General features: G+C 37.2%; 1 protein-coding gene across 1 annotated transcript in view; it reads left to right on the top strand.

Annotated features, from left to right (window-relative positions):
* The window catches only part of PolA1 (DNA polymerase alpha catalytic subunit), a 662,965-nt gene that overhangs the window by 59,616 nt on the left and 581,273 nt on the right, over window positions 1-22,076 (top strand). The window contains exons 4-5 of the mRNA XM_090387531.1: window positions 4,003-4,077; window positions 17,330-17,451. Coding sequence (XP_090243657.1) covers window positions 4,003-4,077; window positions 17,330-17,451 — 197 coding nt within the window. The remainder of the gene's footprint in view (window positions 1-4,002; window positions 4,078-17,329; window positions 17,452-22,076) is intronic.

Below are 22,076 nucleotides of genomic sequence, written 5' to 3'. Positions count from 1 at the left end.
ATGCTGGAAAATGGGTCAAATCTAGACTCCTGTCTTTGTGTGGAATTCCATGGTATAACAGGCTGTAATTTGGTCAGAGAGGCATCCCTACTGCATATTGAATAAAGGTTAGCATCAGTAGAGGCATTTGATGCAAGAAAGCAAGCTTATGCAGCATCAGCCAAAAAATAAAAAATAAAATAAAAATAACCACTTCCACTCTATTCGTTCGAAATACCTGTCCAGCTGAGCCTTAAACTTATTTAGGATATCAACTTCCACAACAAGGGATGGAAGTCTGTTCCACCAACCAACCACCCGCTGGCTAAAGGCAAATTCCCGCACGTCTATCCTACATCTGTCTTTCCTCAATTTGAATCTATGCCCTCTCAGGTGATTATTCTGAGCAAGAGGAAGAATCCCATCAGCATTGAGCATGCTCAAACCATTCAAGGCTTTATACACCTCTATCAGATCACCTCGCTGGTGCCTAGTCTCCAGACACTGTAATTTGCAAAACTTAAGCCTTTCTTCGTAAGAGCACCCATTTGTTCCATTCACTAATCCTGTTGCCCTTCTCTGTACTCGTTCCAGCAGCTCTACATCCTTCTTGAAATGAGGCCTTCAGACCTGTATACAGTACTCTAGGTGTGGCCTGACCATTGCCTTATACAAGGGAATAATCACCTCCTTATCCCTGCTAGAAAAATTCCTATATATCATTGACAATACACCATGAGCTACTCTTGCAGCCCATCTGCACTGCTCAGAGAACTTCATATCTGCCTGCACAACCACCCCCAGGTCCCTTTCATTCTCTACCACTGTCAGTGTAGTACCACAGAGTTGATACGTTGCTCTGGGGTTGCTGTTTCCCATATGTAGTACTTTACATTTGTCAATGTTAAACTTCATTTGCCACCTCTCAGCCCATCTGCTCAACCTTTCCAGATCCTGTTGCAGCAGCATAGTGTCAGTAGTGTCCTTGACAGTCCTGCCAACCTTCGTATCGTCTGCAAACTTGGACATTAAGCTTGATATACCATCATCAATATCATTTATAAATACAGAAAACAATAATGGACCCAATACTGAACCCTGAGGGACTCCACTGATAACATTAGTCCACGATGAGCAGTGTCCATTGATTACCACTCTCTGTCTTCTCCCCCTCAACCATGCCTTTATCCATAGCAGCAATTTGCCTCCAATACCACACTACTCCAATTTGTGCAGCAGTCTTCCATGTGCAACAGTATCAAAAGCCTTTCTAAGATCCAAGTATATAATATCAAAGTTATTCCCTGCATCCAGTTCTTTTGTGACTGCATCATAGTATCCAATCAAATTGGTCAGGCTAGACTGCCCCTTAACAAAATCATGCTGTGTCCGAGCTATAACTGAAGTCTTGTCTAGGTGATCCTGCAGTGCTTCTTTAACCAGTGCCTCCATCAATTTTCATGGAACAGAAGTTAAACTCACAGGTCTATAATTACTTGTGTCAGCCCTTGATCCTCCTTTGTGAATTGGGGTCACATTTGCACATCTCCAGTCTGTGGGTACCTCCACTGAGTCCAAGGAAGCTGTCATAATTATGGCTAAGGGTTTTCTTACTTCCTTTGCTGCCTTTAATATAACTGGATAGATCCCATCCACCCCAGGTGCCTTTCTTGTGTTTATCTTCAACAATTTCTCCTCCACTTTACTCTCAGTTATTACAAGATTCTCTAGCTTACTGCCAGAGTTGAATACACCATTGGCATTCCCCTCACTGAATAACTCCTCATGTGTGGATGTCGATGCAAAATATTCATTTAGTTTGTTAGCTACCTGAGCAGGATTATCAACAGTTGACCCATCGATATCAAGTGAACCAATCTGATTCATCCTCTTCCTTCTAGAGTTTACATAAGTAAAGAACTCCTTGCTGTTTTTCTTTGCATCCCTTGCCAAAGATTTCTCGTAATCTGCCTTCGCCTGCCTAACCTCCCTTGTAACTTGTTTACAGATCAACTTGTATCTATCATAGGCTTCTGTGTCATGTATTATTTGTATGTATCCCATGCATTTTTCTTCTCTGCCATGTCTCATTAGATTATGTGACATCCATTTAGGCCTAAACCTTGAACAATATTTCTTAGTTGGTATGTAAAGCCTAGTAGCTTCCAAGATAAGTTCTTTGAATGCTTCCCATTTTGAGTTTGTTGTTGGTAACATCATCAGTTGGTCCCACTCTATAGAATTTAAATACTGTCTCAATCCATTGTAGTCTCCTTTACAAAAGCAATAACCCTTCCCTTTACCCCTAATGGTAGTTACCTCTTTGAGTAAATCCCACTTCAGCACACTGTGCTCACTGCCACCTAGTGGTTCATTTATCTGCAGATTCTTAATGCATGAAGAATCACTACTGATAATCAAATCAAGAGTATTACTCCCTCTAGTTGCCTCCCAAACATGCTGATGTAGAAAACAATCATCCAATAAATCCACAAAAGCCTTGCTAGTGTGTGAGTGACCAGCCCCCAAATTCAGTCAATATCTGGGAAATTAAAATTCCCCATTATAAGACTCTCCCAATGCTTATGTCACACCAAACTGACTCGACACTGCACTGTCCAGCGATGTCGACTGGCTTTACTTCCTTGGATTTTGTGTTTCTTAACTAATAGCATAACCCCTCCTCCCTTCCTATCCTGTCTATCCTTTCTGTAGACGTTGTACTCCCCGAATTCCAGTTCTGTATTCCTTATATCTGTGTGACAATATCTGTGTGACACTACGTCCCTGAAATCCCAACAATATCTGCCTTTGATATTTTGAGCAATACATCAAATTCATCAAATTTATTTACTAAACTCCTAGCATTGGTGTACACGCAAGTATACATGCTCCTGTTCTTTTTCTTAGCTACCCTAACACAACCCACGTGTTTACTTATACCCCAATGATTCCCAGCAGTCTCTGAAATATCCTGCATCTTATTTTCCAGGCTGCTGCTCATTCTGATAGAAGCAGTGCAAGAATCTCTTTCACCTCTGCCAGTGGCTACTGTTAATCTATTAGTCCTTGTATCCCCCCAATCTAGCAGTTTTCTGACCCACCTAACACTGCGTCGATAGCATCAGCAAACATTCTTGCACCCTTTCTATTTAAGTGTATCACATCCCTGTAGAAGCAGTCTCTCCTGTTAACAAGTACAGACCAGGCTGAAAAAATTCTACCCCTTGAGCCTTGCACAATCTTTCCAGGGCCGAATTGTTTGACAGGGCTCTCATCATATACTCCCTCCTATCGTGTATGGGCAGAATTGCAGACACTTTCAAATTCAACCCTAATTCACAGCTTTTTTTTTCAACAGTGATCTGTACTTGTTAAGTAATTCTGCTGGTCTCCTACTCTTAATATCATTAGTGCCAACGTGTACAACTATATCACCTTTTGTGCCCTTAAAAGATGATATCCGCTCTACGTCATCAACCTTTGCCCCTGCCAGACATACCCTGGTCCTGTTCCACCTATCCTTTTTACAAAGCATGTTTCCCGTTTCCCTGACAATAGAGTAACCAACAACTACTAGTTCCTTTGGGAACAGTGCATTCTGCCTTGGGGGTTTCTGCTGTGTTGCGTGATGACCAAGTGCAAGCTCTGGCATTGGTGTGGGCAGCTGAGAGCTTGATGGGCCTCTCACTTTTAATCCTTCGAGGGCATCCACTCTGTCTTTCAAGCTCTCATATAGGCCCATAACAACGCTGAGTTGTTGCCTGATTTCCTTACACTCCTTGCATCGTGCACACACAAAGACATCTCCCATGGCAATATCATGTCCTGGTTTCTAATATTTTGGGCAGTAACTACAGATAATCTGTGAAATTGCAGTTCAGTTAAGCATGCTTATTACGGTTATTTCACAATTTCAGTTAATACTTATCTTTATAATATTTTGTATTTATGAAGTAAATTTTGGTTAATGATTTTACTGGATTCTGATAATGTAATGTTTTTTCTCAATCTTTGAATTAGATGGATCAGGTTATATTGAAGATGGAAGAGAAATCTTTGATGATGACATGGATGAAGAGGCAGTTCCATTTCATAGTATGTATTGAGATCTTAAATGTACAAGTTATGGTATTCACTATCTTATATGTATTGTAATGCTGAGAGAATGATAGTGGTTTAATAAAAGAGAAATTTAATATCTTTTTTCAGCCACTATGGGTGATTAATGAAAAAAAAGATAAGTGCTGCAGTATTTAATATCTAAATGCTACAGCACATCTGTAGAGGTCCATTGACAATAAGATTTGTCTCCTCAGTTATCACTGAAAGTAAAGATTTTGATATTTTGCAGATTAGTTCTGTTTCAATGTCAGAACCTACCAGATGCTATTTGAAAGAGTAATGAATTGGTGTACGGTGGTCCTTGGTCAGGAAACTGGCAAGGGCATCTGGAACCATGAAATCCCGTATGACAAGTTACCACAAGTCTTTCTTGGCAGTTTGAATTCTTTATAGCAGTGCTGAGTGTCAGAGAATGTTCAGCCAGCTGGGGTTTGGGGTGAGAAATTGAATGGACAGCCAAGTCTGAACAGCATTGCCATTCTTATGAACAAAATTTAAACTTAAGATTTCTGAAGAGGTAAAAAGTCTGCTACAGGACCTTTCTTGAAGCAGTTGTAATCAGTTCATATCTAAAAGACAATACAAACAGAAATCTACAGAGAAATTTTGGTTAAGCTGATGTTTAAAAGCATACTGTACTGAACAAACAACGATGGCTGTATTTTATGAGTGAAATTTGATTTCTAATGCAGTATCAACTCTAATAAACTATCTTTTTTTGAAAAACATATCTTCCTGTTTTTTTGGGAAGAATTCGTTTTTTCTTCTTTCTTTCTTTCCTTTTTTTTTTTTTTTTTTTTTTTTTTTACTTCCTGTTTTCCTCCTGCCGAGAAATATCTAATTGATAGCTTTTCGAAAGTCAAAAGTTGGCAGTTGTGCACATTATATTTCCCTCCACTGTATTATTAACTGAGCTGTGTGACATAGGGCATTTTCTTGCTGATATAGGTAGCCCCCCCCCCCCCCATCATGTAGAATTTTCAGTGCAAGAATGCATTATATCACACTGATCATTGAGCATTCAGACCTCCATCCACATCAAATAATAGGCCTAGGACAGACAATTATGTTACACTAGAAAATTCCCGAGAGAGAGAGAGAGAGAGAGATTTGCCACTCCACATTACTTTCTTCTATTGCTGCAAGGCACATTTTTTCTACTTTGGTTGTGATTTTTGACATTAGATAGTGCTGAAGTAAAAGCTTGGACCCCTGAGCAACTGTCTTATTCAGTGTCAGCCCTGAGTATCAAGCAATATTTTCTGTGCAATTTTCTAGTGTGATGTGTAGAGTGCTTTTCTGAAATGATTTAGTTCTGTTTTATTTCTACTGCCTTTCTCTCTTCAGTTTATTGCAGGTATTGCTGTACTTTAAGGTTTTGAGTAAGAACCCAGGAAGGAAATCCATCTTTCTTTGATTATTATGTTTATTAACTTCTTTCTAACTAAACTAACTTAAACAATTGCTTGGTTACTGTTGCCACTGCTCCTGCCTCTGCATTATGAACTGGAAATATGGGTGTAAAGGCAACATCCATGACTAAAAGTAGCAGAACATGAACTTAAACTTATCTGTTATTGAGTAAACGTGCTGTAACCAAGATACCATCAATGAAAAGGACCATGAGTCTTCATGGTCTAAAAGGATTAAAAAAGATTCATCTTTACAGGTAATACCATCTTTCCTCACTGTGTTCATTGGTTACACAGCCAAGAAGCAAACTTTCTCCTTTTCTTGTACAGAAAAGCAGTAATTTACGCTCCAAAAATGGTTAAGAGACTTCAGTCTGAGGATCTCCTAATAGAAACATCTCAACGACGACATTTTTATTAGATCTGCAGACTGAAGTCTTTTAGCCATTTCTGCAGTGTCAGTTACTACCTCAATACTTTCCTGTACAAGAAAAGGAGAAAGTTTGCTTAATAACTGTGTACCTAGTATAATGCATAATGAGAAAGATGGTATTTCTTCATTATACTGTGAATGTATGTTGAAGAAATTTCCCGAACTACTTCCTCCTCCTTCCAGATGAAGAAGTAGTTGAGGAGCTTAAAGATCAGGCGGTTACACATGTAAGAAGAATTGTGACCAAAAAGAATGGAAATTTAATACCTGCATGAGCATCACAATTACCTTCAATACTCCTATTTTGCCACAAACAGTTATAGCTTGTTAATTTTTATGTAGAATTCGTCTTATGTACCAAACCCCATCATATACAGTAATACCCCGACTTACGCGAACTCGGAGTTACGCGGTTCTTGATTTTTTCGTTTGGCAACACTGCCACCCACTACCTTCAAGGTCGTTTTTCATATGTTATCGATATACGGTGTGACGGTGGAGAGTGAGAGCGAAAGATGAACAAAATTCAACTTTGCTGCGCATGAGCTGCACGCATATACAAGAATTTGTATTCCAACTATCATATTTATATGTGTGCGTTCGAATTCGTGCTCAACTTTTGTCGGAAATTACATCATTTTCACGAGAGAAATGGATCGCGTCGGTCGAGCCGTATACAATCAGTCCTCGTATAACACGTGTTTACACTACACGAATTCGATCATACATGATTTATAAATACGGTAACGATATCTTATAATATAACACGAACCGAATTGGCTTATGCACGATCCGCCTTTGTGTTTACAAGAAATGGCAGTCGAACGCAGAATCACCCCAACCGAACGCAACACGATAGGAATGAAGAGAAGATTCTGAAAATGTATTTATGGTTTTTTATATCAGTGAAGGGGAAACACATTTCACCATAATAACGTAAAAACCAACACAATTCCAGCCATCGGTATGCAATTAGATCAAGTTTACTACCAGTTTATAACAGATTCCACTAGCAGAAACGCAACTGGGTTTTTATTGTTTTATGGTAGTAACCCCTAGAAATGTGAGGTGTTAATAGTGTATCTCTGCCTTTATGGTGTTGTTTAGTCAGTTGCTACATGCGTGCAGCTTTGTTTATGCGTATCAAGCGTGCCTTCTCGTTTTGTAATTGTGCTTTATTTCCTAAAAATAAGTATGTAAACTACTACACTGCAGATTCAGAGAGAAAAAGAAAAGCAATTATCGATAAACAGAGGCGGACTTGGTCAAAAATTCTTACCCGGGAAAATTTATAGTGGCCTCATACTATGGTTTATAGCCAAAATCACACCAGTCCACCGGGGTTTCCCCGGTAAGGCTTATGGCCAGTCTGCCTCTGTCGATAGCAAAAAAATATGAAATTGTGAAACGCTTTGAGCGAAATGAAAGACCATGTGATATTGCACGAGCTACAGGCCTAAATGAGGCAACGGTGAAAAGCACATGACAATTGCAAACTTGACAGAAGGTCTCAGCTCAATTGAAAAGGGCTTAAAAATTTTAGAAAACATAGACTCCAACGAAGAACGCGTTATAGCTACAAAGCAAGGAATAAAAAAATTATTAGCTTGCTACGAAGAAATTCTGCGTGAAAAAAAGAAGGCGCTGTGTCGTCAGACGAATTTGTTAGATTTTATGAAGCCATCGACATTGAAATAACTTTTTTAAGTAAGTCATTTATTTTTTAATACATATTTTATATTAATATGTATAAAGAACTGCAATTTTATTAATATTTTTCTTCTAAACTAGTGTTTTTGTTAGTCCTTGGTCCCAATTAAACAAAATTTATATGTATTTATATGCAAAGTTGTACCCTGACTTACGCGATTTCGACTTAAGCGATTTTTGTCGGACCCACCTATCGTGTAACTTCGGGGTATTACTGTACTACAATTGCATAGAGAAGATGCAATCTTTGTGGGTCAAAAGAAACAGCCAGTCAGAATGAACTGCTTCTCCTCCCCTTCTATTCCCAAACTGCAAAGGAAATCCCTTCTAAGACTTGTTAACCGCAAAAATTTGGAAAAAAAGATCCAAACATGCAAGGTAGAAAACAAAAAAACTGGAAGCCCCAAAACAAATCTTGTCAACATTGAATTGTCAACTGAAACATTGTCATTCAATGTTTTGATTGTCCCTAACATAACTCTGGGTGGCTGGCTGAGCCTACTTACTACTCACTCATCAATTCAAACACATACTCAGACACAGCCGATGAGCTAACTAACACTCAGATCACTATAGCATTTTGAAAAAGAGCCAGTCCCATGGGAACTAACTAAACCAAAGCACTGTTTCTATGGGAACAAAACAGTTGAATTCGACTGACATGGAAATGGATGATCAAATTAAAGAAAGTGATGCGATACTGATGCTACGTGCAGAAGATGATATGGATTATGGTTACCCTATATTCCCAAAAAAAGATAATCTAAAATTTTTAAGGTGGAGTGTGGAATAAAGGATTTCATCCTTACAGGAATAATTTTATTGACATGATCTGAGCAAATACTGATATCAGAAGATTTAAAACAGTAACCAAGGAGAAGAAGAATAGAAATCTCTTAGGTCATTCCATTTTGCATTCTTGTAATTGCCTAACAACATTAGGCTGAGAATGAGAATACCGTAGAGTCCCGTTGAACCAAGGTGAATTGTCAAAAAGTTGTACGGTGAAACTTCTCCTAACGGACATCTCTCTACAACGGACATTTTCAAATTCCCCAACTCACCTCCATTGGTTTTAACGTGTCTGCAGCTTCTGTCTAGTGGACATTCTCTGTAACGGACGCAGACAGGCAATCTGCACTGTTTCGTTTAGATTAGCACTTAATTTCATCTCCTCATAACCGGACAGCGGGCGAGCTCACGGCCCTTTTTCTAGGAACGTTTCTTCCACGTATTGCCTCAATCGTGTGTTTATTTTCTATTTCCAATTCTCTGAATTTTATCAAGGTTTACGTCGCGGTTCTAAACCCTTTTTCAAGAATTTTAAGGCACGTGTAAAACTTCTGATGAATTCGGTGTGTGCAGGGGGGGGAATATGGTCGGCCTTTCGTCTTTTCAGTTTCAGTTTTCAGTTTTGTTCAGTGTTGTGTGAAGTGCACAATGTCTTCTCGTAAACATTTAAATTTAAAAGATAAAGTCGAACTCATTAATGCGTATGATCGGCAAAAAAATAGTGTTCGCAATCTCGCTGCAAAATTCAAAATCAGGAAGACGCAGGTATGTGACATCCTAAAGAAAAAAAATGAACTGCTCAAACAATTTTGGCAACACGGAAATGATCAGGTTCAAAAATCATTCCCGAAAATTGTTGGACTTCAAATTTGTCGCGCACGTGCTAAAAAAATTCCCATTAATGGGCCTATTATTAGGGAAAAGGCTTTGGAGGTTGCGAAATCTATGGGAGTAAATGAGTTCAAAGCTTCTGTCGGATGGCTAGACAAGTTCAAAACTTGGCATAAAATTTCTTGGAAAACCGTAAGTGGTGAAGGTGAATCTGTTGATACTGGGGTTGTAACAGAGTGGACCGTGAAATTGGAAGATTTATGTCGTGATTTTGAAGCTAAGGATATTTACAACTGTGACGAAACAGGGTTGTTTTTTTAAAGCTCTTCCTGAAAAAACAGTCTTAAAAACGAAAAGTGCCAGGGCGGAAAAATTTCTAAGGAACGCTTGACTGTACTATTGTTTACAAATAGACACTTTGAACAACCTCTTGTTATAGGAAAACCACAAAATCCTGGTTGTTTCAAGGGCATAAAGTTGAATCTTTTGAATGTTGACTGGAAGTCTAGTAAAAAAGCGTGGATGACACAAGATATCATGAGCGAATGGATAAGTCACTTTAACCAAAACATGATTCGTCAAAACAGAAAAATTATTCTTTTCATGGATAATGCTGCATCTCACCTGCACATTGAATTGTCCAACATTCAAATCATTTTTCTGCCACCAAACACACATCTGCAGAGTGTCAGCCCTTGGATCAAGGGATAATAAAAAATTTTAAACTTCACTACAGAAAACGTGTTTTAAGACATCTCATTGCAAACATGAATGATGTAACATGTGCGAGTGACCTTGCAAAGAAAATCAGCATCCTAGATGCGATTCAATGGATTTCCTGTTCAGTAAACGCAATTAGAAAACAAACCGTCGTGAACTGTTTTGTAAAGTCTGGCTTCTCAAACGCAAAAATTGAAGTTGTGAACAGCAATGTGGAGCACCAAGAAGAACAAGAACTTCAACATCTATTGATAATGTACGATACTTCCGCTGCAAGTGACCCTGGCTACAAAGATATAGACTCAAACCTCACTACAGAAGATGGTGCTCTAGATATCAACGACATTATCATCGATATTTTTCAAGAAGTTCCTCATGAGGATGAAGAAATGGAAGGAGGTTATTCTGTCGAAGAACATATTAACGACGAACCACCGATGAAAATAGAAGAAGCGTTCATACAAATCAATCGTTTAAAAATGTTTTTCGCCGCTGAAGAAGATACTGAAGGACTTTCGATGGTTTCTTCACTCCAAACAAATGTTGAAAACAAAATTATCAGTCGGAAGAAGGTGCAGAAGAAAATAAGTGATTACTGTATGTATTTTTCTTAAGATAAAGTCATAATATGCATAGCACAGTTGTATGTATATTATTTACAAAAATATTGTGCAAAATCTGTATATAATTTAATTTAATTTTACATTAAACGTTTAACGATTTTTCTTTATATCTTTTGTATGTAAGATTTAAAAATTTTACTCTCTAATTTTTTTTATTTGTCACATTTCATCTATGTTATTAGGGTTAGTGTAAGCACTGTGAGTGGAAAACAGAAGTGTGGTGTTGTCTTTAGATATGAAGTTGAATGCAATCAAACACTTGGATCAAGGAGTAACAAAAAAAGTGGCTAGTGACTTAGGTGTTGGCAAAGTGACTGTAGGGGATTGGAGGAGAAAGAGAGTGGAAATTGAAAAATGTTGTTGAAAAAGGAAGCCAGATTTCTGGACTGACTTTACAGGCTAAGGCCTTAGAATTTCATAAGCATGTTAATGAAGGGGAAGAACAATTTACCACAAGTATTGTTTGGTTGGATAATTGGAAAAAAAGGTCTGGGGTTAGAAATCTGAACATCACTGGGGGAAAATTATCAGCTAGTATGGAAGAAATAGCAATGTTCACTGCTAAATTAGCAAAAATTATTCAAGAAGAAAATTTGAATTTGGATCAAATTTACAGTTGTGACAAAATGGGCCTCAATTATAAAATGCTCCCATCCAAAACACTTGCAGCTAGAAAAGAAAAATCAGCCCCTGGTTATAAACAAAGCAAGGAAAGAATGACGGTACTGGCATGTTCAAATTTATCTGGGGAGCATAAGCTTAAACTAATTCTCATTGGAAAGTCAAAAAACCCTTGAGCTTTAAAAATTTTAAATGTTTGCCTGTTAACTATGCAAATCAAAAAAAATGCATAGATGGATTTAACTTTATTTAAAACATGGTTTCATAAAGAATTTGTCCCTAGCACAGAAAAATATTTGAACAAAAAGAAACTTCTCCATAAAGCACTTTTAATTTTAGACAATGGTCCATCCAGACAAAAGTGAACTAGGTTTTGGTGACATCAGAGCTCTGTTTTTGCTACTTAATATGATATCCATTCTTCAACCTCTGGATCAAGGTGTTTTGGAGACTTTGAAATGCAACTATAGGTGACGTCTCATAAAACAACTGCTTCAACAGGGACCAGCATTGTTGAGAATCTTAAAAAAAATAAAGATCAAAGACATTATTTACTTGTTGGCAGAAGCATGGAAAGACATCACTTATTAAATACTGAAAAAACCTTTTATGCTCCCAAAATGATGTAGCCAATGAGATGGCAAATGAAGATGAAAGAGGTGAGGAAACCCCTTTTAGGACTAGCCAGTAACCTTACTGTTTCAGACAGAGGATACTACAGAGGATATTAAAGAGTGGATGGAATTCTGATGAACATCTGGAAATGACTGATGATTTGATCGTAAAGTTTGTTGACGAGCAAAAAGATGAAAGTAAAGATGGTGATGAAGAGCGCACAGAGGCTACAAAAAAAATATGTAAATAAAATTAAGTGTTTCATTTATAATTTAAAAGTCATTATGTTCAATAAGTACCTCATCACGTTAATATATTCAAATTCTAGTTTATTTAATAATAATTTATCAAACCTTGCGTGTTATCTGAGTTTTTGATTATCCAAGATTCCCCAGTCCACATTACCTTGGATAATTGGGATTTGACTGTATTTGTGAGAAAGAAAGGCTCTGTGCTTGATTGCTTTGTGTGGTACCTTGGTGGTACCTAATTCTTCATAACAGGCTATCGAAAAGAAACCGGTCCAATAACATTCAGTGAATTGTTATGCTTGAGAACTTCATAATCTTTGTTAATGGTAACTCTTCTGAACTAGAGTTATTTGCCAACAACTTTATCTTGGACTGGGCTGAATATATCAAATTTTTCACTTGCTAATCAAAGATGATTTTCAAGCATAAACTGGACTGTAATTGACCACTAAGTATAAGACTCTAGGGTAAATCTTGCTTAAAAGTTAAAACTACTACATTCTCCAGAACCATCCTCAGTTATTCTTTTACCTTTTCACTCAGATTCCAGTGACTTGCATGTGAAGTTAAAAATTCATTCCCATATTAATCCGAATCAAGATTGGAGGCTAAATATTAAATACTTCACCTCTTATATAAAGCGGTCATCATCCTATTAACATGCTTGCAGTTTGTTCTTTGGTTTAGAATATCTTCAACGTTACGTTCAGTCAAACTTAGCTTATTCCAGCAATCTTTCTACTTCTCAGTGGCCTCACTTGCCATACAGTATTTGCCTCTGCTCTTCAGACCCTTGCAGGTATTGCTCCCTTTGAACCTTCATGTCACATTTTAAGACCTGTACTACTTCATCAGGATGAGGTATTCCAACAGTGTTAGGAAATAGCTATAAATGCCAGTGCAGATCTGGAAAAAAAAGAAGTGTGCTGGAACATTCTTCTTTGTTGAAAAGAAGGTGTTGGAACATTCTTCTTGTTACAAAAAATTTTGTCCTTGAGGTCATCTTTACCACAACTAAATCTGTCAAAAAGACTAGGCAACAACTTTATCGCAGGTGACCTCAATCAGGTCACCTGCGAGGTGACCTGATTGAGGTGTATAAGGCCTTGAACAGGTTGAGCAAGCTCAGTGCTGATGGGATTCTTCCTCTTGCTCAGATTTCGAACTGAGGGGGCATAGATTCAAATTGAGGAAAGACAGTTGTAGAATAGATGTGCAGAAATTTGCCTTTAGCCAGTGGGTAGTTGATTGCTGGAACGGATTTCCATCTCTTGTTGTGGAAGTTGATAGCTTAAATAAATTTAAGGCTGAGCTAGACAGGCATTTGGAATTAATGGATAGGTGAAATGGGGGAGGCTTTTATTGTTATTTTTTGGCTGATGCTGCATAAGCTTGCTGCTTCAACTAATGCTAATAGATTCGCCGACTACCGAGGTCACACTGTGCATGAGTCAACTGTGCAGTTGCTATATGATGGAACTTGGTTTGGTCTTAAATTCTGCAGCTCAACTAAAAATAGCAAGCAGTATGGTTGTTCATGAAAAATTATGATCATTTCTTTATTGAACAGCCCTCGTATTAAGAAGTCATGGATAGCTCAACTCAAAACTGTTTCAATTCAAGCTCCCTTAATCTATGGATGCGTGAGTATTCAGTCGTCCTTAAAGCTTTAATTACTGATTTCATTCCTTTAATGAAAATTAAATTGTATCACCTGTTGGGAAAATTTTATGATTCTGTGCTAAGGCTACCTTTCACTGCAGAAAGTTTTTTTTTTTTTTTTTTCCCCATCCATAGCATGAACTCCAATAATATTGTCAACCAGTGCTAAAAACTACTTAACTTCTTGAGCTGTATCATATCTTATTAAATTCTGGCTTGTTCTATTATTGAGATGATTGCCAATTACTGCTTACTAATTACTGGATTTTTCTATCTTCAATCATTAAATCAATAATGCTTGCATTGGTTTTTTTGAAGTTCTGCACTACATCTTCATCACTTGCCAGATCTTCTGGACCCCATCATTGCTTTCAACACTTTGATCTTCTAGACTACTCCCATTAGGAGTTCCATCTTGTGCTCTGTTGTTGTTGTGTGTTATGCAGGCATCTTGTTAGTTCCCCACAGTGTGGAGTCTCTGCACATCCCTCTGATCCCTCTTTTTTCAATTAGTCCTCTGTTTTCCTTATCCTCCTCTTTCTTCCCCTCCTCCCACCCTTTGGGACAGAATTTTTGCTGATGTTATCAGGTTGGGTACTAATGGTATGTGGTTGTTGCATCTTGAGGATACTTGCATTGGCATCCCTTGTGGATGTGGGATTAATATTTGTCTAAACTTGTTTTAGACATTATTATTATTATTATTTAGTTATTTATTTATTTTTTTTTTTGGTGTACCATCAGTTGGGCCCTAGAGTACTGGATTGCTGGAAACTATAAGTTTTGCACTACCTCTATTAGATGCAGGATTTAGTATTATTTTTGAATAAGACAGTAGTAGAGACCTGCCTTCTTGTGTCATGGATGGGTTCCAGGAAACAACTTTCCGGTGATTGTTGCCTTCTGTTAGCAAAATCCTTGAACAACACTTTCAACTTAACAATGTACTCTGCATAGACCACATTACACATTTTTGGCTCTTTTTACCTAGCCTTGTATCATCAGAGAGAACCATGGCAGAGTTGAACTAATATTCATCTTACATGTACATGCCTGGTTGGAAGGAGTGTTCTCAGTGTCATTATCATTATTACTAGCCAGGTAGTGCAAGGAAGCCTGAGGCTTATGCTGCACCAGCTAAAAAAAAAAAATTCCAAGTTACCCTGAGAGAGAGAGAGAGAGAAAGAAAGAAAGAAAGAGTCAGTCAGAAGTAGAAGGGAATCACCAAGAAAGAGAGGAATGATGATATCCAGCTCAGGATCCTGGGTGTGCCAAGCCCATACTCACCAGAAGTGAGCCCCTAGGATTATGTAAGTCACTTTTGGTAGCCATCTATAGATGAACAACAACAACAGAGCTATGGAATATTTGGTGAATGAAGAGTTGATCACAGAACTAGAAAAATATCTACACTTATGATTTTTAATGGTGGCAGTTGTAAGGACAGGAATGTTGAATTAAATGCCTAGGAACATGTTTTTGAGTTTTAGCAGAAGTTTCGGTGTAGTTTTCACTGTCAGCACTGTCACTTGAACAGCAAGCATAAAATTAATTTCACTTTTCAATTCATAACTGCACTTGGAGAAACCGGGATTTCTTGGAAGTGGAAATGCTACCAATCTGTTGATGTCTGCAGAAATATTCAGTTGTTTGACTTAAGCATCTGTTTCAGTAATTTTTTTTTTTTTTTTTTTGCCTTGTATGGTTCTGTTCTAAGAACCCCCACTCCTGGTGCATTCCAGAATTTAAAATTTTTTTTTAAATTCATCCATCTAGTCTAGTTTTTTTCCTGGCTAATATTAGGTGCATTAATCATGTGATTAAATTGAAATTCGGATTTTATCTGTGATTCTGATCTGGTGAATGAACAGAATCTTTCCCCCCTCTCTCTCCATTAATAAAAATGCCAGCTTGCCTACTGCTGCTTCATATCAGTTTGTATATATTTTCTGTGGGAGTAATTTTTAAATTGCTTTAAGCTCTTCATTAGCATGAAGGTCAATTAGAGTTTTAAATTATATTCAATGGAACTTTTTTGTCATGTAAAATTTTCAAAATATTTGCACAAACTAACACTACAACAGGCTCAGAGCACTAAATTAACTAATTTTGCAAACTTAAGTTTTTCACACATTTGCCATATATCATCTTGAGTCAATGGGCTGTCAGTTGCCATGCTGGTGTATGTCCATTTATGATAACTAAGCAATTAAATGAAATATAGTTTTAAGTTTCAAGGGCTGAATAAAATGTTCAGTTGGGTTGCACATTGGCTTTGTGTATACCTAGACTAATCTGTATGAAATTCATATCTGGTGGTGTGATTTCCATTTGTGACTTTGCCTTTAAAATTCTGGCATAGAATTGGTCCACAGACTCTCCTGTATATTGTGCTCATTCAAGTTGTCTCTATAGATTCACATTTGATCTTTTTTTTTTTTGTAATGGTTTTCTCAATACCCCTCACGATCTTGTTTTCTTCAGTATGTCGAACTGTTTGCAGTCATTTCTGACTGGCAATATATGTTAAACTGCTTTAAAAAGTCCCTAGGCTGCTGAACAATTCTTGCTCTATTTGAATATCACCTAAAAAGATTCTGTTGACCTGTTTTGTTGTCACATATGTAATTTCCTTCATTAGGCCTGGATTGTGTGATCTATCTTTTCTAATTTTTCAAAATGAACTAATTAATTATTCTGAGCCTGTTTATAGATAACATATTTTTGCTGTAATAGGACTTGCATCCATTTTTTATAACACCTATTTTACCTCTTTTATTAAAAAAAAAAAGGGATACGAGCTCTATTATAACTAAAATGTGTAATTTGTAGGCTAGTCTAGAGAAGTTAATTAGCTCGTTTTGAAAATTGAATTATCTGTGTGTTTACCCTCCCTTGCCTTGTGTGTTAAATCATTATTTGGTTGTTAGATGCTGTACTATTGAGGGCTCTAGCTCCCCACTGACAAGATGCCAGTGGGCACCAAAATGGCCACATTTGGGGACATAGCACGACATTACTATTTAGTAACATAATTCTTCTCTTTTTAAAGAAGTGACTTTAAGTGACTAAATAAAGCAAGAAATGTTGCTTATTAGTGGTGCAACATAGCACACTTCATAAGTGATAGCCTTAAAATTTTAAAGGTTACTGTCTTTTTATTAAACTTTTTTTTTCACCCTTGCGAAAAAAAAAAAAAAAAAAGTGGACATGAGTCCTTTATGGCAAAGATTACTCTGTTATTTTTAGCACTGGGTGTGTTTGACTCATCTTCAGCTGCTCTGATAGCCAGCATTGCCTCCTTTCATAACAAAAGAGAGAAACAATGCAAAGCTGCCACTTTTAATCACACAGAAAATTACATAAATTTAAATGAATCCTATCTATGGTGCCGTTTTGTGAATGTATATAAAAGTTATCTACACTTGTAAAAATAAGCAATAAACCTTGTTAAAGTGAAGGTGCCAGGTTTGTACTGGAAAACTTATTTTTAAATATATATTCTTTAACATAATCGTGTTGCTTTCTGCATAATTTTATTTTTTTTAACATAAGGGAAGAAACTTGAAGAAAGGGATAAACATATCTCTGAACCTCAAGGCTCTAAAAAGTTGGCAGAAAAGAAGAAGGATATTAAAAATTTATTTATGATGCAGTCATTAACAAGGAAAGCTGAAGTAATAATTATTTTTCTTTTTATTTGCTTTTTTTGCTAACTTTTTTAGGCTTGCCTAAAATTAGATATAAACACATTTGAAATAATCCTAAATATATGAAAGCTGTTTCATATATTTAGGATTATTTCAAATGTGTTTATATCTAATTTAAAAATTTTAAAATATTTCTTGATTAAATGTCTAAGAGTATGAAAGTGTTGGTTTTATGCATGGGCACTGCACTTCCGTTGTAGTAGAAATGGTAGAAACAGGGTAGTAGAAGTGATGTAAGTGTTAGTACCCATGCATAAACCAACTCTTTCAGTTTCAAAATTATTTAAAATAATTTCAGTTAATTCTAAATATATAAATTATTTGAATGTGTGTTCAATGTTTTACTTTCATGCTATAATGATTTTACCCAGATTCATTATAGCATGAATCATTACAGTACTATAACCTCAGTTTGAATCATTTCCATTAAGTATAGTATAGTTAAGGTCATCAATACTGTTGACAAATCTTGTCAAGAAGCCATGTTTAAATTTATGAAAAATGTTTAATAGAACCAATGACCAGACATCACAAACAATTTTACTGGATTTTATGAGCAGTGTATGCCAGCAGCCATCAGTGACATCATGGTGTCAGCCAACAGTACTGGGTTTGAAGAGAGTATAGGAGATTCAGGGGAATGGGAGAGGAATGCTTGGGTATGGGAGATTCAGAGAAACTGCTGCAGTCTATAGGAGATCACTGACAAACTATGGCTTGGACACAAGTTGCATTAGGGTCATATGCAGGAGGCTGACAATGTGATAAAGAGGGTCAAGGTGCGAATGGTTTAACAAGCAAAGTTCTTCAGGATGGATTGGCCCAGATAAATTCAGTTTTTTTTTTTAAATATATATCAATGAAAAAACTAAGTGCATCTCTGCTTTAAAGAAGATTGACAACCAAGGTATTGTATTCTAAAGAAGAAATTCAGTGTGACTTAAAGAGAAAGGAGAGGTACCATATTTCCCCATGTATGAGACGCACCTTAATTTTGGGGCCCGATTTGAAAAAAAAATGTATTACATAAAGTTATTGAACTCAAGTTTTATTTATCATAAAATTCATACAACTCCTCATCACTGTCAAAACTCCCATCCATTAGCTTGTCCTCATCTGTGTCTGATGACGAATCACTGTCTTCATATATTGCCTCGTTCTCAGTTCCATCTATGGCATTTGAAATGCCACACTTCTTAAATGACTTGACAATGATCTCAATCTTGATATTATCCCAGGATCTTTTCACCCAGGTACAAACTTCTCCTATAGTTGGTTTCTTCACTCTTCCTGCTTATGTCAAATTGTCCCCAGAAGACTTCATCCATTGGTTCGTCTCCCATGGCAGCTTTGAAGGGTTTGTTAATGCTAACATCAAGTGGTTGGAGCTGGAATGTCAAGGTATGACGGCAAGTTTTGTTTTTTGCTCTGCAGCAATCTTCTTCTTCGTGTTTTTTGTTATGTGTGCCCTGAACTGATCAATCACCAATAGGGCAGGTTTGCATAAGAGCCCACCTGGTCTCCTGCTCCAAACTTTCTCAAACCAGATCTTCATCCCATCCTGATCTATCCAACCCTTGTCATGAACGTGGACAATCACTCCTCGAGGAATGTCTTCTTTTGGCATTGTTTTGTGTTTGAAAATCAGCATAGGAGGCAGCTTGGTTCCGTCGGCACAACAAGCTAGAACAACTGTTTAATGACTCTTTTCATGTCCACTTGTCTTCACAGTTACAGTTTTCACCCCCTTCTTATCAACAGTTCTGTTACTTGGGACATCAAATTGAAGGGGGGACTTCGTCCATATTTGCAATCTGTCCCAACTCAAACTGATGTCTTCCGACATTGAATGACAAAACAATGAAATTCAAGGACCTTCTGCTCGTAGCTTTCAGGCATTTTTTGGGCAAGTCTGTTGCATGTACGCATGCTTAGTCCATTCCATTTCATGAACCTGAAGCACCAATTGTGTCCTCTTTTGAAATGAGTAACTTATTTTTCATCAGCAATTCTTCTTGCCTCATGCTGAACCATCTTTGTGGACACAGGAATTCCAATTGCCCTTTGCTCTTCAATCCTTATCTTCAATTCCCTCTCTAAATCAGGCCATTTTGCTGACTTGCCTCTCATGGCCTTCTTCTGCCGTGGCATTTTCAGTAGGGTTTCTTCTTCCTGTAGCCAGTCTCGGATCGGATTGTTTTCTCAGTTGGAGGAGGACCAAACTTCAGCAGCACGTTTCCATTCACTTTTGCAAACTGGATCACTTTTAACTTGAATTCAGCACTGTACGAAAATCTTTTCTGAGCCATTTCTGGGCAGAACGTGGCAAAACGTAACCTAATGTACCGGTAACAAGTGCGAAACAATGAGCGCAAAGACAACAAGCGCGAAAAAGCGGGAAATGCAAGTCAAAAAAATCTACAATCACTGTATAAGACGCACCCAGTTTTTAGACCCCAAAATTTTCAAATAAGGGTGCATCTTATACATAGGGAAATACGGTAATTCATATATGACTCCATCACCAAGAGATCATCCACAGATATGCTTTTGCTCTATGGAATTACATCTAGTAACTTCATGCCTGGAAAATGAACAACACTAAGTTGTTCATTCTCCAGGCATGAAGTCATGACATTTTAATCAGTATCTAGTATGTTTGTTATGCTTTCATTGTATTTTTTTCCAGGTTAACAATGTATTTCTGTTAATATTTTACTTTACTTTTTTGTGTCATCTATACTCATCAATATAATATTTATAATTCAGTTTATGCAAATTTCACTTGGTATTAAACTGCCATGACACTTCTGTTTTTTTTAAAGTGACGTGAGATTGTACTTTATTTCCTCGCAGTTCTTTGTTAAGAATGGGAACAGATTGGACTGTTTAAAAGAAAGAGGTTTGTTGAATGGTATACAAAAATTAAATGAAAGAAACTAATGACAACTATGATGCATCAGAATTCCCAGAAGAGCACTAACAGGAAAACGTGTTTTATGCTCTTGAAAATCTGCTGAGAAAGTCTCAAGAATAGTCCTTTCTGCAGCCATCCCTTTCAGGTTCATCTTGCAGTGAATCTCTGAAGATCTTTGTTAAAATATTCATCCTCTTAAACATGGTAATTGCTTTCCATGAAGATGGTCTGTTTAATAGAATTTTTTAGAAAAATTCCTTGATTTGGCTATTTATGATTGTATTACATTTGTAATTGACTTCGTTATTTTGTCTGATGAAACAACAGACAAATTAACTTATGAACTTGCGTATAGGTTAGTGCAATTGCATCAGTGTAATTCAGCCAATCACCAAAGTAGTTAACTTGGCATTGTTTTAATTATATCTCCTATTGTGAATACCTTCAAAATGAGTTGCTATGGTACTGCACTACCTCAAATAAGTAGCGCTTCACCAGTGGAGAAGACTAAGGGCCTAAGAAGACTAAGACTTATTCTCCCAGATGGCACCGTTTCGAAGCTTATTGGCTTCTCATCGGTGGTGGGCAGTAAACTGTTTGTTGCAATAGTGACAACCTGGTTATGAAATATAACTATGATATGAGAGATGCCTGATGGTGTCAGTAGTATAGACTAGAGTATTTTAGGGCAAGAGCCTCATGCTGTATGGTAGAATGACTAGTGTATAGGTTAGTGCAATTGCATCAGTTTAATTCATAGCCATCTACTAAAGTAGTAGAGGCTCTTGCCCTAAAATACTCTATACTCATGAACTTGTTTCTATGACATTCATTCTGCAACATTTACACAAGAATAGGATATTCTGGGAGTTGTATCTGGGTTTTAAATTTGGTTTGGTTGGTTGGTGCAGGGCCATGCAAAGGTACTTCAGGGCCCCAGAGGCATAAGGGGTTAATGGGTCTCATTTATGTTGAGACTTTGATGGCTCCCTCAGTTGGACCCCCTAGATCAGGGGGGGCCTGGAAGGTGCATCCAATTCACCCTACATTTGCATGGCCCTGGGTTGGTGTCAGTGAATGCTTCTTTTTTGGGTTGCTATTCCAGGAACATTATGTAATGCAATTTAAAAATAAGTTTCAGTTGTAGATAAGATAAACTAATTTTTTTTTTTTTGGGGTGGGATTGGCAAGACTACTCTCCCCCGCTTCACAGGATTGATTGTGAGGTCAGAAGAAAAGAGTTTGTTTGTTTGTTATTTGGTTTTTAGGAGCATTAGCAACTAAGGCCATATTGCTCCTGGGATATGCGGTGGTCATTCTCTGACCTATCCCATCCTCCGTATTTGGTGGTCACTGGCTCGAACCCCGGTCTAATCAAGAAGCGTGTGCTACGCACTGCTGCTCCTGGCTACAGAGGTGCCGAAGAAAAGAGTGATAAAAGGGTAGTCTTTAGCACTATAAGCAGAAACATATTGACTTTGTGTATAGTGTTTTTCATGTAATTAACTTGAATACCATTCAGAAGAAAGTTATAATAATGAATTTTTTTTTTTTTTTTAAATTGGCAGTTTAAATTACAGTTGTGAAAAATGAAATTTAAAGGTAGAAATACCAAATTATTTACAGTGTCATTTTGTTATGCTGTTCAATTAGAAAAATTTATGGCCTGTTGTAA

Source organism: Mastigoproctus giganteus, chromosome 1, assembly GCF_048544385.1.
Source record: "Mastigoproctus giganteus isolate SK-2022 chromosome 1, ASM4854438v1, whole genome shotgun sequence".
Lineage (NCBI taxonomy): Eukaryota > Metazoa > Arthropoda > Arachnida > Uropygi > Thelyphonidae > Mastigoproctus > Mastigoproctus giganteus.
Note: the sequence above shows the minus strand (reverse complement) of the source record. Positions and strands in the feature narration are given on the sequence as shown.